At 46.1% G+C, this 15,149-nt stretch overlaps 1 protein-coding gene across 5 annotated transcripts in view; it reads right to left on the minus strand.

Annotated features, from left to right (window-relative positions):
• Window positions 1–7,474: 7,474 nt before the first annotated feature.
• Window positions 7,475–15,149, minus strand: part of NMNAT3 (nicotinamide nucleotide adenylyltransferase 3) — a 121,458-nt gene continuing 113,783 nt past the window's right edge. For 4 of the 5 annotated variants that reach the window (XM_086369034.1, XM_086369140.1, XM_086369061.1 and 1 more), the window contains one exon: window positions 7,475–8,662. In XM_086369034.1, the coding sequence (XP_086225160.1) occupies window positions 8,295–8,662 (368 nt within the window). In that variant the 3' untranslated portion in view covers window positions 7,475–8,294. Of the gene's footprint in view, window positions 8,663–13,493; window positions 13,638–15,149 lie in introns of those variants that run through there. The other variant, XM_086369295.1, reaches the window with a different exon arrangement.

Raw genomic sequence — 15,149 nt, forward strand, 5'->3', positions numbered from 1 at the left:
AAGAAGCCCTAGGCTGGAGCAGAGGGTAAAAGGGCTGGGGGCCTGGGGTGGGTCAGGGAGGACTAGGGGGAGGAGGAGGCCAACCCTGGGAGGAGCCAGGTCTCTACTCCAAAAGCATGTAATGGAAGCTCAGGAGGATTAAAAAAAAAAACAATTTTATTTATTTTCGGTTGCACTGAATCTTCGTTTTTGTGTGGGCTTTTCTCTAGTTGTGGTGAGCGGGGCCCACTGTCTAGTTGTGGCGCTTGGGCCTCTGGTTGTGGTGGGCTCTTGTGTTGCTGAGCACAGGCTCTACGCCCTTGGGCTTCAGCAGTTGTGGCTCCCGGGCTCTAGAGTATAGGCTTAATAGTTGGGGCACACAGGGCTTAGTTGCTCCATGGCATGTAGGATCTTCCTGGATCCGGGATTGAACCTGAGTCTCCTGCATTGGCTGAAGGATTCTCACCCACTGCACCACCAGGGGACACCTTTATTGAGGTATAATTTAAATACCACAAACTCTATTTTATGTGTATAGCTGATGAGCTTTGGTAACTTTATATACTTGTGCAATCATTACCACAATCTAAATTAGAATATATCTATCACCCCCTAAGTTCCCTTGTTTCCACTTACGGTCAATCCCCATGCCTACCCTTCGGCAGCCACTGGTCTGCCTTCCACCTCTAGAGTTTAGTCTTTCCTAGAGATTTCATATTGATGGAATCGTACAATATTTCATTCCACATGCCTGGCTCTTTCCATCTGACCTGTCTTTGAGATTCATTTCACCTTGTTGCAGGTATCCATCCCTAGTTTTTCTCCTTGTAATTGCTAATGGTATTCCACTACATGGATGCAACACATTTGTTTTTTCAAGCACCAGTTGATGGACATCTGAATTTCCCCAGTTTTTGGCTCTAGTGGATAAACATTTACATACAAGTGTGAGTGGATGCATGGTTTCATCCCCCTTGCACGGACACCTAGGGTTGCTCAGTTGGTTCTAACCACTCCAGCGGGTGGCAGATGGCAGCTCACTGTGGTTCTCTAAAGACTGACAAGGCTGAGCATCTCTTCCTGTGCTTGTCTGTCATTCCTGCATCGTCTCTGGTGAAGTGTCCTTGTTTCTAGGATTCCATATTTGGTGACCTGCTTGCAGGATTCGCAGGACTCAGAGGCAGTTACCTGTCTTAACAATGAGTCACTACAGTGAGGGGACACACAGCAGGGCCAGCCAGGGGAAAAAACACATCGGGAGGAGTGTGGAGGAGCCCAGGTGAAGACATCCAAAGTTTTGCCTCCTGGGAAGAATGTGCACAGAACGTGCTTTTTCTCCAGCGGCGAAATGCAGAAACACTGTGTACTGTTTCTGCAGCGGAGGCTGTCTGAGACTCAGAATCCAGGTTTTTTTTTTTTCATGGGCTGGTGATGGAGGCACTCTGCCTGCACGACCAGCCGTGATTACTGACATTCCAAACTCCTAGAAGGAAGGCAGGTGTTCCCTACAAATCACACTGCTTGTAAAAACAGTCTAGGCAAGCTGGTCCAGTGCCCCAGGCAGGCAAAACAGCCTTATCAGTTAGACGCGTAGGCAATATTCCAAAAGCCAATTTCTCAGATGCCAGCCAAGGGCCAGCCTTCTGTAGAGCTGCATCAGACCTGCTAGGTTAACCCTCTCCTGAACACGACTAGTCAAATCTTTGGGTTTTTAATTAGGTTTTTAGTCTTGTTTTTTATGGTTTCTTACATGTACTAAGGGACTTCCCTGGTGGCTCAGATGATAAAGAATCTGCCTGTAATGCAGGAGACCCAACTTCGATTCCTGGTTCAGGAAGATCCCCTGGAGAAGGGAACAGCAACCCATTCCAGTATTCTTGCCTGGAGAATTCCATGGACAGTGGAGTCTGGTGGGATACAGTCCATGGGGTCGCAAAGAGGTGGACATGACTGAAAGACTAACATTACATACTACACACCAGTCATTTATTAGATCTACATTTTGTAAACATGCTCTTCAAGTCTGTGGCTTCTATTGGAGTCTCCTGGTGTTCCTTGGAAGGAATATGGGCAGGGGAGGAATATACCCAGTTTTGTACACATACATGACTGCTCTGGCCCCAGTATAGAGAAGGGACTGCAGGGGCTGGGAGTGGTAGTGGGCCAGGTAAGAGATAATGGAGAGTCTGGCTTGAGAGGGGACAGGATGGATGGAGAAAAGAGGCTGCATATGAGGCATGTACAGAAAGTAAGACTGACAAGGCATGCAAATGCTCATAATGGATTTCCAGCAGGAGAAAGAGAGGTAGGGCTCCCCAAAGAAACACGGTACTACTGTTTCTAATAGCGATACAGAACACTGGGATTTCAGCGTTCTGATAATTTGGGAAAGGTGGGACCTACCAGATTAACTTTAGGGTCCCTTCTAGTGCCACAAACAAGCCTTCTGGGGATTATCTTAACAATTCTAAAATATTCTGAGGTCTGTGCCTAGGTGCATTATGATTGATTAAGATCACACATGTATGTATATTTAACATGCAGAGCTGTGGTCCAAGAAAATAACATGACCGAAATGGAACATGGTCTATGCACTGAGACCCTTGCAAAAAGCAAAGGCAGAAACACTGTTAGCATAGAAAGTGTGAGGCTGGGGAGAAGAAATTCATATTCATGTATTAACTCAATTACCATGTGTGCCTTGCAAATCCGGAACACTATCTGTTTAAAATGGGATTTCACATCATTCTGTCCCAAGTGACACAGACAGGATTATAAATGAAAAATCTTTTCCTCAGGCCAGAATACAGAGCTGCGCTCACTTGGGCAGCATACACTAGCACAGGAGAACCTTTATTTAAGGCTGGAAATTCTATTTACCCAGGAGCCCAAACCACTGTTTTATCTGTTCTCGCTGAATAAACAAAACACCCTGGCAAACGAGATGCAAAGACGGCCTGAGGGAATGGAGAAGAATGTGAAATCAGGTATGCAGGTCAGTGTCAGTGCAATAAATCAGGAGCACAGCAGTGACACGTATTTTCTCTTCTGATACTAAAAAAAGGGAGGCTATGTGGATCAATGAGACAAGTGAGCGTGCAGAAATATAATGTATGTATAGTTGATACTATATATGCTGCTGCTGCTGCTAAGTCACTTCAGTCGTGTGCGACCCCATAGACGGCGGCCCACCAGGCTCCCCTGTCCCTGGGATTCTCCAGGCAAGAACACTGGAGTGGGTTGCCATTTCCTTCTCCAATGCATGAAAGTGAAAAGTGAAAGTGAAGTCGCTCAGTCGTGTCCGACTCTTAGCGACCCCGTGGACTGTAGCCCACCAGGCTCCTCCATCCACGGGATTTTCCTGGCAAGAGTACTGGAGTGGGGTGCCATTGCCTTCTCCGGATACTATATATATATATATACACACACACACACATATATGGTAGATGTATGTCTATTGGGGATTATCTTAACAATTCTAAAATATTCTAAATTCTATAACAATTCCATATATATCTAACAATATATAGATATATATCTACATATATAGTATGTAGGTATATACACATATACATACTATATGTAGATATATATCTACATATATAGTAGATATATATCCATTATATATATATGTATATATATGTATGTATGTATATATATAGTAGATCTTTTGTGATGTTTTATTTTAGGAACAATATATATAAAGGTGGACTTCCCTGGTGGCTCAGTGGTAAAGAATCTGATTGTAATACAGGAGATGTGGCTTCGATCCTTGGGTCAGGAAGATCCCCCTGGAGAAGGAAATGGCAACCCACTGCACTATTCTTGCCTGGGAAATCCTGTGGACAGAGGAGCCTGGCAGGCTACAGTCCATGGGGTTACAAAAGAGTCAGACATGATAGCTACTAAACAACCACAAATATGTAAAGGCTAAGGAATGAATGCTTTGCCTGGTGGGAGCCACAAGGTATGACCATGAGTCAGACAGGAGGTCTTCTCCAGCCTAGTTGGGCCTAGTGCCCCCGAGCCCACAGGGAGGCTGGTCAGGGAGGCCAATGCTGGCATGCCAAGATGCCTCCCGTCAGATGCACGCTATAACACTCAGCCTCTTCTTAAGGAGTGCTGATGAATCTAGCTTGTCGTGTTGTCTATTTGGCCCTCTCTTGCCACAGGGCCTTTGTGTGTGCTGTTCATTCCGCCTGAAAGTCAGTTGCCTCCACCCATCCCCAAGTCTCGGGGATTTGTCTTTCAGGTCTCAAATCCATCCTCTCTTTTCTGCTGTCTATACTCTGTCATCAGGGTGAATCCCTGGTGTCTTATGGGGCCTAAACTTTGTACGATCTTGAAGGCCCCTTTCCAGAAAAAGAATAAAAAGTTTGAATGTGAAATCAGATACCTACATAATGAAGATCCCTCCAGGCAAATGAGGAGCTGCTTAAGCTTCCTTACTTCACAGGGAACCTGCTGCCTCTGGCTGGCAGAGTACATGGTGGATTTGCCCACTGGAGCCCTCAAGATGGTATGAAATCATGTTTCGTCATGGAAATGCTTGATTCCCATCCATACAATGGTCTGTAAGCTTCTTGAGGGGCGAGACCATGTCCATTTGCTCACATCATTTCTCCGAGTGTTTAGTCTAGTGCCTAGCACAGGCAAGGTCCTCAATAAATGGGATTTGAATAAATGAATCTTGAAATTTGAATAATTATAATCATAGAACTGTTAGCTCCCACTCATTGGGAGTCTCCATTCGCCAGGCCCTGAACATCAGGACTGAGGGTACAGGGTATGTTGGAAGACTCGGCCTGTGAAACAAGGAAGAGAAAACTACTCTGGGCACTGGGATTAGAGGGAGACTGAAGGTGGGGTGCCTCTGAGTCAAGGATGTGGCTTTTGATTCTTATTGTCAACAGCACTGTGTCCCCCAGAATAAACATGACTTCATGACTGGTAGGGATCCCCCTACCCCCAAACTAGACCTTTGTAAGGTACTCAGCTGCCATTTCCTAATCTTCTCTCTTGGGAAGCAGAGACCCCATCTTATAAACATCCCCCTCCCACTCGAAGCCATAGTCTTAAACTAGCGGGTCTGGTGATTGTCTTGGTTACAATGGGCAGATATTATTACCAGCTACTGAACTGAGGCAGGGATATTGCTAAGCATTCTACAAGGCACAGGATAGCCCCTCCCAGTGAAGAATTCTCTGGTACAGAATGCCAGTAATGCCCAAGGTGAAAAGCCCTGCCTCAAACCCGCAGGCTCCCTCTCCATCACTTTTTCTGGATACTACAGCTGTGTGCTGTTTTTCTCTTTTCCCTCCTTTGCCTTCTGTACTCCACACAGAACAGTGGGGGCAATTTACCAGAGTAAATGTGATGCAGTTTCAGCTATACATACAGTTTATTCAAAACAAAACGAATAATTTTTATACCACTCTAATGGCAGAAAGTGAAGAGGAACTAAAGAACTTCTTGATGAGGGTGAAAGAAGAGAGTGAAAAAGCCGGCTTAAGACTCAGCGTTAAAAAAACTAAGATCATGGCATCTGGTCCCATCCTTCATGGCAAATAGAAGGGGAAAAGGTGGAAGCAGTGACAGATTTCCTCTTCTTGGGCTCTAAAATTAATGCAGATGGTGACTGCTGCCAAGAAATTAGAAGACAATTGCTTCTTGGCAGGAAAGGTATGACAAACCTAAATAGTGTATTAAAAAGCAAAGATATCATTTTGCCAACAAAGGTCTGTATAGTCAAGGCTATGGTCTTATCAGTAGTCATGTATACAGATGTGAGAGTTTGACTGTAAAGAAGGCTGAACGCTGAAGAATTGATGCTTTCGAATTGTGGTGCTGGAGAAGACTCTTGAGAATCCTTTGGACGGCAAGGAGATCACACCAGTCAATCCTAAAGGAAATCAAGCCTGAACACTCATTGGAAGGACTGATGCTGAAGCTCCAATACTTTGGCCACCTGATGCGAAGAGTCAACTCATTGGAAAAGACCCTGATGCTGGGAAAGATTGAAGGCAGGAGGAGAAGGGGACGACAGAGGAGGAAATGGTTGGATAGCATCACTGATTAAATGGACATGAACTTGGGTAAACTCCAGGAGATGGAGAGGGAGGCCTGGAGTGTTGTAGTCCATGGGGTTGCAAAGAGTCAGACATGATTTGGTGACTGAACGACAACTCTAGGCCAGTGCATTGAATGGTCTGGGAACCTTATTCAAATACAGAGTGAGTCAGTAGATGTGGACTAGAGCCTGAGAGTCTGTCTTTCTAGTCAGTTCCCCGGGGATGCGAACCCTGGGCCTGCAAGCACACTTGTAGTAGCAAATTTCTTCGCACTTAGGATACAGCAGCAAAGAATACAAAGGCCCCTGCCCTTGGGGAGTGTCCAGTTGGGCTAGAAGTGTATTGTACCCAAATAAGGATGGAGAGATTGAAGTCAGAGGTACTCAGAGTCTTAGAAAATCAGCTGGAAGAGAATGTAGAGGATGTCTAACCAAACTTCCCCATTTTAGAGATTGGGAAACTGAGGCCCAGCGTGGAGAAGGGAGCTAGTTTACATAACACAGCTTGCTGTGCCAGCTTTGGGCCAAGACTATTTGATTCTTATTCCCTTGAATTAGCAGAGTCCTTAGGGAGACTCTGAGGGCATAGCTCATCAGAGTGGGGAAAAGTCAGCAGCTTAGAGGTTACAGGGACAGAAGTCTGGAGACTCCCATGTGAGGGCTCCCCCTACTCCACTCTCCTCACAGGGAACCCTGATTCCCAACTTCACTCATGTCCATCCTGACACACCTGCAGACACTGGGATATATTTCCAATGAGTCAACTCATTGGAAAAGACCCTGATGCTGGGAAAGATTGAAGGCAGGAGGAGAAGGGGACGGCAGAGGAGGACGACAGAGATACCAGATTCTTCCCACCAACTCTGTGCTTCTGCACGATTAAATTTGTAACAAGGATGAACCAGGGCAAAGTCTGGGAGAAGTAATTCTAAATGCATTCAGTCAGCAAGTGGAAAGAGTCAACTTAAACAGGGTTTGGCCAATCAAAATCTCCTCCTAATCAGGAGTGGAAGGACATATCCTGGACCTACACCGGGCTCCTGGGAGCATCTTCCAGGGCTCACCTGAACAGAGCCATTGACCCAGAGCTTAGAGAACCTTTCGCTTGGAAAGCAATTGCTTCCTCCACTGCTGGTACCTGGGACTGCTGCTGCTGCTGCTAAGTCACTTCAGTCGTGTCTGACTCTGTGCAACCCCATAGATGGCAGCCCACCAGGCTCCCCCGTCCCTGGGATTCTCCAGGCAAGAACACTGGAGTGGGGTACCATCACCTTCTCCAGTACCTGGGACTAGAAACTTTTAAATTCATGCCAGTTGGACTCGAACAGTAACAAATTTTATGGAGTAGCTAAAAAGAAAAGCAACAGCTGCTATATCAGGCATTAATAATATAACAAAGAAAGAAAAAGAGAAACTTTTCATTAGTACTTTTTGATGTCAATTTATTATTTATCCCTTCGCCAATATTCAAACAGGCAGGCCATCATAAAACATTCAAAAAGATTCTCTAAAACAGTCAAGGCATCTGTTTTAACTCAGTTCTTTTTTAGAAACCTGGAAATCAGGAACCCTGGCATTTATATAATAGAATAGCCGTGTTAAAAATATATATATATATGTATACTGTATCAAAAATACTGTTTGAGGATCACTACTTAGAAAGATTTTGGTTTAAATTTTACCAATGACCAGGAGGCAGGCAGACAACAGCTAGTAAAAGAAGATTCAGTGTCAATCAACAAAGTGCTGCTCCTGAATGTAGGCCTCCATGAGTGTTGTTTTGTTGAAACAAGGCCTTGACAAAGCCCACTGTTTGGTAATTAGCATCCTGTCAAGTCTCTCCAATCAAGGCCCACAGGTTGCACCTGGTCCCAGATAAAAAAGGCTTTGTGGGCAATTCTGATCTGACCCTCAGGGGCCCCTGCCATGTGCAGAACCGCCTTCTGTGTTCTTGCCATAACTACCATTTACAAAGCAAGGAGGCCTCTTCCACCAGAGGTTCTGAGAGCTTTTGTCTAATCCTGATGCACTGCCACGCCACTTTAACCTTCATGATAAATGTCCATCCTTGTGATGCAGACCTTTGCTCCTCTCTGAAGAAGGTATCTCTTCCTGGGACAGAAGATGCCACAGAAGCAAAATCATTGTTGAAACAAACCAAATGCAAAATGGAAAGATTCCAGAAAACAAAGACCATAAGTGCCCTGTCTTCAGGACAAGCTGGTTGGAAAAGAAGGGGCTGGCCCTAGGTTGGCAAGCCTTCATTCCTCCCCGGGCTGGCATCCCTGAGGTAAAGGTTGTGTTCCCTGATGTAGGAGATGACAGCATCTGGGAGCAGGTACTTCACGCTCTGCCCCTGGCTCAGGGCCCACCTGACGTATGTGGCGCTGATCTCGTTCTGCACCGGCTCCCTGGCCAGGTGGATCTTGTCCTGGTATCTCTGCAGGATGGGCGAGTCCGAGACATATCCCTTGGGGTCATGCCCTGCTCGGGTCACACACACCAAGCCAAACTTCTCCACTATTTCCTGGATGTGTGTGTCTTTCCAGAGGTTGGGGATCTGGAAGGTCTTGAGGAAATCTGCCCCGCAGAGGAGCTTCAGCTCAGGCACAGCTGGAAGACAAGGGTGGATCTCAAGAAAGTAACAGGAGGGTCATGGCCAGGAAAGATAGCATCATATTCTGTTTGAGATTTTCACCAAACGCTTTTCTTGGAATGTATGGGGAACTCAATGTCTATGTGTTCATGACTTAAGGAGAAAAAGCATGTGATGAATCTGAAGCTACTTTAGGGACATACAGTTGTTAAGTAATACCTTAATCAATAAATCTTTTGTTTAACCTTGGCAAAATGCCAAGTAATCCAAAATGATTTTTTTTTCAGTGTCATACCACAAGGCTGTCTCTGGTTGCTGGAGCCCACAGCAGGTCCAGAAAGGCCAAAGGTGGCTGTGCTGAACCTAGAACTCTTGTCTTCTGATAGAAGGTGAGGTTCTTAAAGCCCTAGGACTAATAGACGATGGACCTCCGGCAAGTCACCGCCTTTCTCAAAATCTATTTCAGCCCTGTGCTCCTCTGGGAGCTCAGTGGTAAAGAATCTGGCTTTCAGTGCAGGAGACATGGGTTTGATCTCTGATCTGGGAAGATCCCACAAGTTGCTGAGCAACTAAGCCCCTGCTCCATAACTACTGACCTGTGCTCCACAATGAGAGAAGCCAGAGCAATGAGAAGCCCACGCACCACACTGGAGAGTAGACCCTGCTCGCTGCAATGAGAAAAGCCTTCACAGCGACAAAGACCCAGTGCCACCAAAAATAAATTAAAAAGTAAATAAATAAATTTATATTGCTTGCTTCACTTCAGTTGTGTCTGACTCTTTGCCACCTCATGGACTGCAGCCCACCAGGCTCCTCTGTCCATGGGATTCTGAAGGCAAGAATACTGGAGTGGGTTGCCATTTTCTTCTCCAGGGGATCTTCCCGCCCCAGGAGTCAAACCTGTGTCTCTTAAGTCTCTCTTATGTGGAGCACAGGCAGGTTCTTTACCACTAGAGCCAATCTATTTCAGCCCTAACTTCTGGGACCTTTATAAGTACAATCCCATCTTAAAGGTTAATTATAAACGATCTTTGGGTAACTAAAAGGTCTCTAAGACCTCAGCTGGTGACCTTTTCATCTGTTTTCAATAAAACAAAGCTCTAGAACAACTGATCAATGTGGATAATCCTTTAGCATTTGTTCTAACAGAGAATGATGATTGTGATGATTAAAGAATACTTAACATTTATTGGCTGTTTACTATGCGCACTATTATTAAGTGCTTTATGTGTTTAATTTCATTTGAGCCTCAGAGTAACCTCAGGAGATAGGTGTTATTGTCATGCCCATTGTGCAGACGGGGAAAGAGAGGCGTGTGACTTGCTTGAGGTTATTCATTGCTAGCAGTCGGCCAGCCTCCACTGGGGGGCATTTGAAACCCCTGGGCTCTGCTGCTGCCTGCTGGCAGGAATTGTACATGCATCACTCTGCCTGGATTTTCCTGGCACCATTCCTATTCCCGTCCGCTTTGAATGGGCTAATCAGAAAAAGAAAAACTAAGTCCATCTAGAAGCAACCAGCAGGGCCTCCGGTCCTTCTGGAAGTCAGTTCGAGCTTCAGTGAACAGCAAAGGCTGGGCTCTTAGAGCAAGAACATCTCAGTCACCATGAAACCTCCGCTGGGAAGGGCTTCAGGGATACCATCTGCCGGGGGGGAAACCTGATATAAATTGTCAGCTTAGGCTCCTCTGTTGTGAAAACTTTAAGGGAATCTGGACATGGATTAGAGAGACGAGTTTACAAAGGAGCACTCGGCCAGCGATGCACTGGAAAGTGAGAAGCTGGACATGTCATAAAGAGGTCAGAGATTCCGCCTCGGTTGGGTACTGGCTGCTGCGGGGCTGGAGCTGAGATCCTTCCCTGGGCCTCAGTTTCCCTGTCCTTGAAACGATGGCACTGGACTTGTTTACTCATTTTAAGGCATCATATGTAATTATAGAAACATACTTCAAAAACTTTAGCAGTGTACTACTGGTATAATAAAATGATATTCAAACATTTATTAAGACATGTATTCATGAATTCTCCAGGTTAAGAACTAGGACTCTAGAGCCAGACTGTTTATATTCAGATCCTGACTCAGCCATCTGACAGCTATATGACCTCAAGTTTAAAATGAGGATATTAACGCTATTTATCTCATAGGATCACTTTAGAATTGAATGAACTTATAGAACACTTAGAACAGAGAACAGAAAAAGTGTGGCATGTGTTAACTACCATCCATCCATTCATCCATCCATCCATACACCTACTTCTCCACCAATCCACTCACTGGCACATTCACCAAGCACTCATGGAGAGTGTCCTAAGTGCATTTAAAAATTATTCAGTAACTTAGACTTTTCACTCATTTGGGCTGGTCCCATTGCTTACATAGGTCCCATGGGGCTTCCCTGGTGGCTCAGAGGTTAAAGCGTCTGCCCACAATGCGGGAGACCTGGGTTCGATCCCTGGGTCGGGAAGATCCCCTGGAGAAGGAAATGGCAACCCACTCCTGTATTCTTGCCTGGAGAATCCCATGGATGGAGGAGCCTGGTGGGCTACAGTCCATGGGGTTGCAAAGAGTCGGACATGACTGAGTGACTTCACTTTCACTTTCACTTTCATTGCTTACAACATGTATGTGGGTTCAAGCTATTCTATACCTGTGAGTTTTACTCTACTTTCTTATTTATCTGACCACTGTAATATTGAAAGAGACCAGTGTTTGATCTTTCAAGCAATTGAATTGTTGTTTTGTGCTCTTCCTATGCGGGAGGTTAAGAGATGTGCATTGAATTCCAGGGCCTCCTGGGGTCTGGGGACACCTTCCTGTTCCCACAGGTCAGGGTTTCTTCTCCTGTGGGTTTCTGTGGGGATGATCTCCACATACCTGCTTCAATATTAAATACTGTTTGAATTTATTAACAATGACAGTATGGAATACAATTCACTCTGAGCCCTTGCCCAGAGGGAACAAGTACCCACACCTGCCCCCTCCCCCATGCCAAAAAGCATGCCATGGGACTGGTGCGATGGGTCCCTCCTGCCAGCCACACACACCTTAGACCCCAACTCTGGGCACTCCTGTCATCAGGCCCCTTAAAGGCAGTTACATTTCCTTTCAGACCCATTCATATCACTGGTACGAGATCTGCAGACCCAGTTACTCTGGGAGTCGAGTCTGTAAGTCTGAGGTTTTGAATAAAAGCTGCCAATTTGATTTGTCTTAACAGTGACTCAGTGACATAAATAGATGTCCATGGGCGTTTTGGGGCAGTGTGCTCTGTCTTTGAATAACCACAGGCTCTGGAGAGCAGATGAAGCAGATTCACACAGAAAGCAAGAGAAATGCCACCAGGACCTGTCTGTTTGAATGTCAGAGTTGCCCACACTCTGACATTAAAGAGCACCAACCCTGAGGCCAGTCAGCCCTGGGTTCCAATCTCAGGTCTGTGAGGACCTTGGGGTAGTTACAGCTGATGGGCCTGTTTCCTCAGCTGTAGTAGGGATAATAAAGCCTCCTTTGGGAGTTATGGAAGTTGAGTGATGGTGAGAATGTAATGGAAACTTCCTGCCTAGTGCAGCAAATGAACACAGGCATGGAGGGTGGTGTCTGGAGTGTAGGACTTCTGGGTCTAGACAGGATACCTACGACGAAGCCAGGTATTGGGATCTGAAGTGTGTGTGCGTGCTCAGTTGTGTCCGACTCTTTGCAACCCCATGGACTGTAGCCCACCAAGCTCCTCTGTCCATGGAATTTTCCAGGCAAAAACACTGGACTGAGTTGTCACTTCCTACCCTAGGGGATCTTCCTGACCCTGGAACTGAAGCATCTCCTGCATTGGCAGGTTGATTCTTTACCACTGAACCACCAGGGAAGCCCACTGGTATATGAGGGGAACGCCCCAACTAATCATACAAGTACCAAGGCCACCTTGGAACAGACAGTGTGAAATGCAAACAGAGGAAGCGTCTGCTCTGGCTGTATGGAAAGAGAATCCTCTGAGCTGTGCTCGGCCCCAGCAGCCAAGGCAGGGACCATCTCACGAGCGACAGAACTGGGCTATTAAAGGACTGCTGCTAAGTCGCTTCAGTCGTGTCCGATTCTGTGCGACCCCAGAGGTGGCAGCCCACCCGTCCCTGTGATTCTCCAGGCAAGAACACTGGAGTGGGTTGCCATTTCCTTCTCCAATGCATGAAAGTGAAAAGTGAAAGTGAAGTCGCTCAGTCGTGTCCGACTCTTAGCGATCCCATGGACTGCAGCCTACCAGGCTCCTCCGTCCATGGGATTTTCCAGGTAGGAGTACTGGAGTGGGGTGCCATTGCCTTCTCCAATTAAAGGACTGAAAGTGTCCCAAAGTGTGACACCCACGTGGCCCAGGACAAGGCAATCCACACGCCTCTGGGTGAGTCCAAGGAGGACCACAAATCACAGCGGTGATGGGCAAAGCAGGGCCCTGGCAGCCAGAAGATGCTGAGCTCAGCTGCAGAGTAAAACAGCACATGGCAGAGTGCACGGCACACAGCATGGTCCTTTGGCAACAGGTCACCGGTAGCATGTAAGGTACCTCATCAGAAGCCAAACTTACGCAAGAAAAACTCCACCTTTCTTTTTTAATTGCTCTATTTTTTTTTCTGATGACAAACATGAAATCTGTGTTGACTGTGGACCGTGTGGAAAATATAAGTATTTAAAATAGAAAATAACAACAATAATTCTGCTTTCTACAAAAATTTGTCAATATTTTGGTGTATTTCTTAGTCTTTTCTATTTAAACATGCAAATAGATGTGAAAGTACATTTACATATGTTTATATACTTGAGATTATCCAGTCTTGTATCCTGATTTTTTTTCCCACTTACCTCCTAAGTGTTTCGCCATATCATGAAAACCTTTTGTGTGGGTTCTTCATCCTATATTATATATAGTAAATTTACTTATACATTCCCTAACATTTTAACACTGAGGTTGCTTTATGTTCTGCCATTATAAAAATTGCTGTGATAAACCTCTTTCTCATAAGTCTTTGTCCCAATTTCTAATTACCTCCTCAGGCAGATTCCTAGAAGGGGAATTTATCAAGCAAAGGGCACACACATTTTTAAAGCCCTGGATATATTTTGGTAAATTGAAAAGCCCACTTTTCATTCAATGTAAACTTTCTTTCTTTTTTTTTTCAAACTTCCTTTTTTAACAGTTACTTTGGAAGAGAACGAGAGTAGGATTTAGGGTTTGAACGGACAGAAAGGGAATAAGGGACAAACCCCCAATGTCATAGGGCCAAGCAGAGCAGGCTAGTAGCCCCTGGACAAGCACATCCAAAAAGAAAGTGGGGTGACTTGAAGTGGTGGAAGGGGAACTGGTTTCTTAGGGAGGGTTCCTTCTTAGAGAAGGGCGTTACAGGACAGACAGCTTTTCAACAGCAGAGCCACAAAAGGAGGTGGGAGAAGAGGCAGGCCAGGCAAAGAGACAGGGCTTCTGGAAGCATCTGCAGAGCGGTGAGAAGCTGGGAGCTTCAGTGTGGAATCCCTCCTGCCTCACTGGCAGCTACTCCCTTCTCTCACCACAGGTTCCAGCATCCTGAATGGCATGGGGTGGCCAGCACTTCCTGCCCTGCGTGCCTTACTCAGCTGCTCCTCTGCCCCCAGGTGTCCCCCACCCCAGATAACCTACAGGTCCTGCAAGTGGTGATGCAGCGTTGCCTCCTCCAGACTGCTCCCCTATCCACACCTGGACTCACTGCCATCCATAGATGATCTCCAGATCAGGGCAGGTGCTGGCCAGGCCACCTCTGTTCTCACCCAGCGTCTCGAGAACTCTATCAGGAGTGACTGCTGAGCCGGAGGTGATTCAGAAAGAAGACAGAGGGCTGAGAATGAGCACTGTGTGCTGTGCTCAGGGCTGGGGTCAGGTGAGGAGGAGCCCCTGCTGGCTCCGGAGGAGAAGCGGACAGGGAGGCCAGAGGAATGTAATCAATACTGGAGAAGCTGATTATATAGGAAACTCTGTAGCTCCTTCTTTCTTGGGTTCCCACTCAACAGCACAGTTCCCCAGACTGGAGGTAAAGCAGATCCCCAGTGTGCCTGTTAACCATTGAGTTCCAGGCCTCTTCCCCACAGGAGGTCTGGGATGTGGCCTGGGCTTCAGTGTTTTTAATAAGCCGCCCAGGTGATTCTGCTGTGAGTGATGCTTTGATCGGCATCCGAGGACTGCAGTGGGAAACTTGAGGGCATTTTCAAGGCCTCTTAATTAATTTATTTTTAATATATATTTTTTTCAGATTCTTTTTCGTTATAGGTTATTGTTCCCTGTGCTATACAGTAGGCCCCTGTTGTTACCTATTTTATATATAGCAGGGTGTATATGTCAATACCAGACTCCTAGTTTATCTCTTCTCACCCCACCTTTCAAGTCCTTTTAGGAGAGCGGTTCCCAGTCTGTGTTCTGGGGAGCACCAGTTCTGAGGAATACTAATATGCATTAAAAAGAGCCCCATGATTAAAAAGTGCTAAGAATGG

Source organism: Bos grunniens, chromosome 1 (genome assembly GCF_055505025.1).
Source record: "Bos grunniens cultivar Pamir isolate PY7600 chromosome 1, Bosgru_T2T1.0, whole genome shotgun sequence".
Taxonomy (NCBI): Eukaryota; Metazoa; Chordata; class Mammalia; order Artiodactyla; family Bovidae; genus Bos; species Bos grunniens.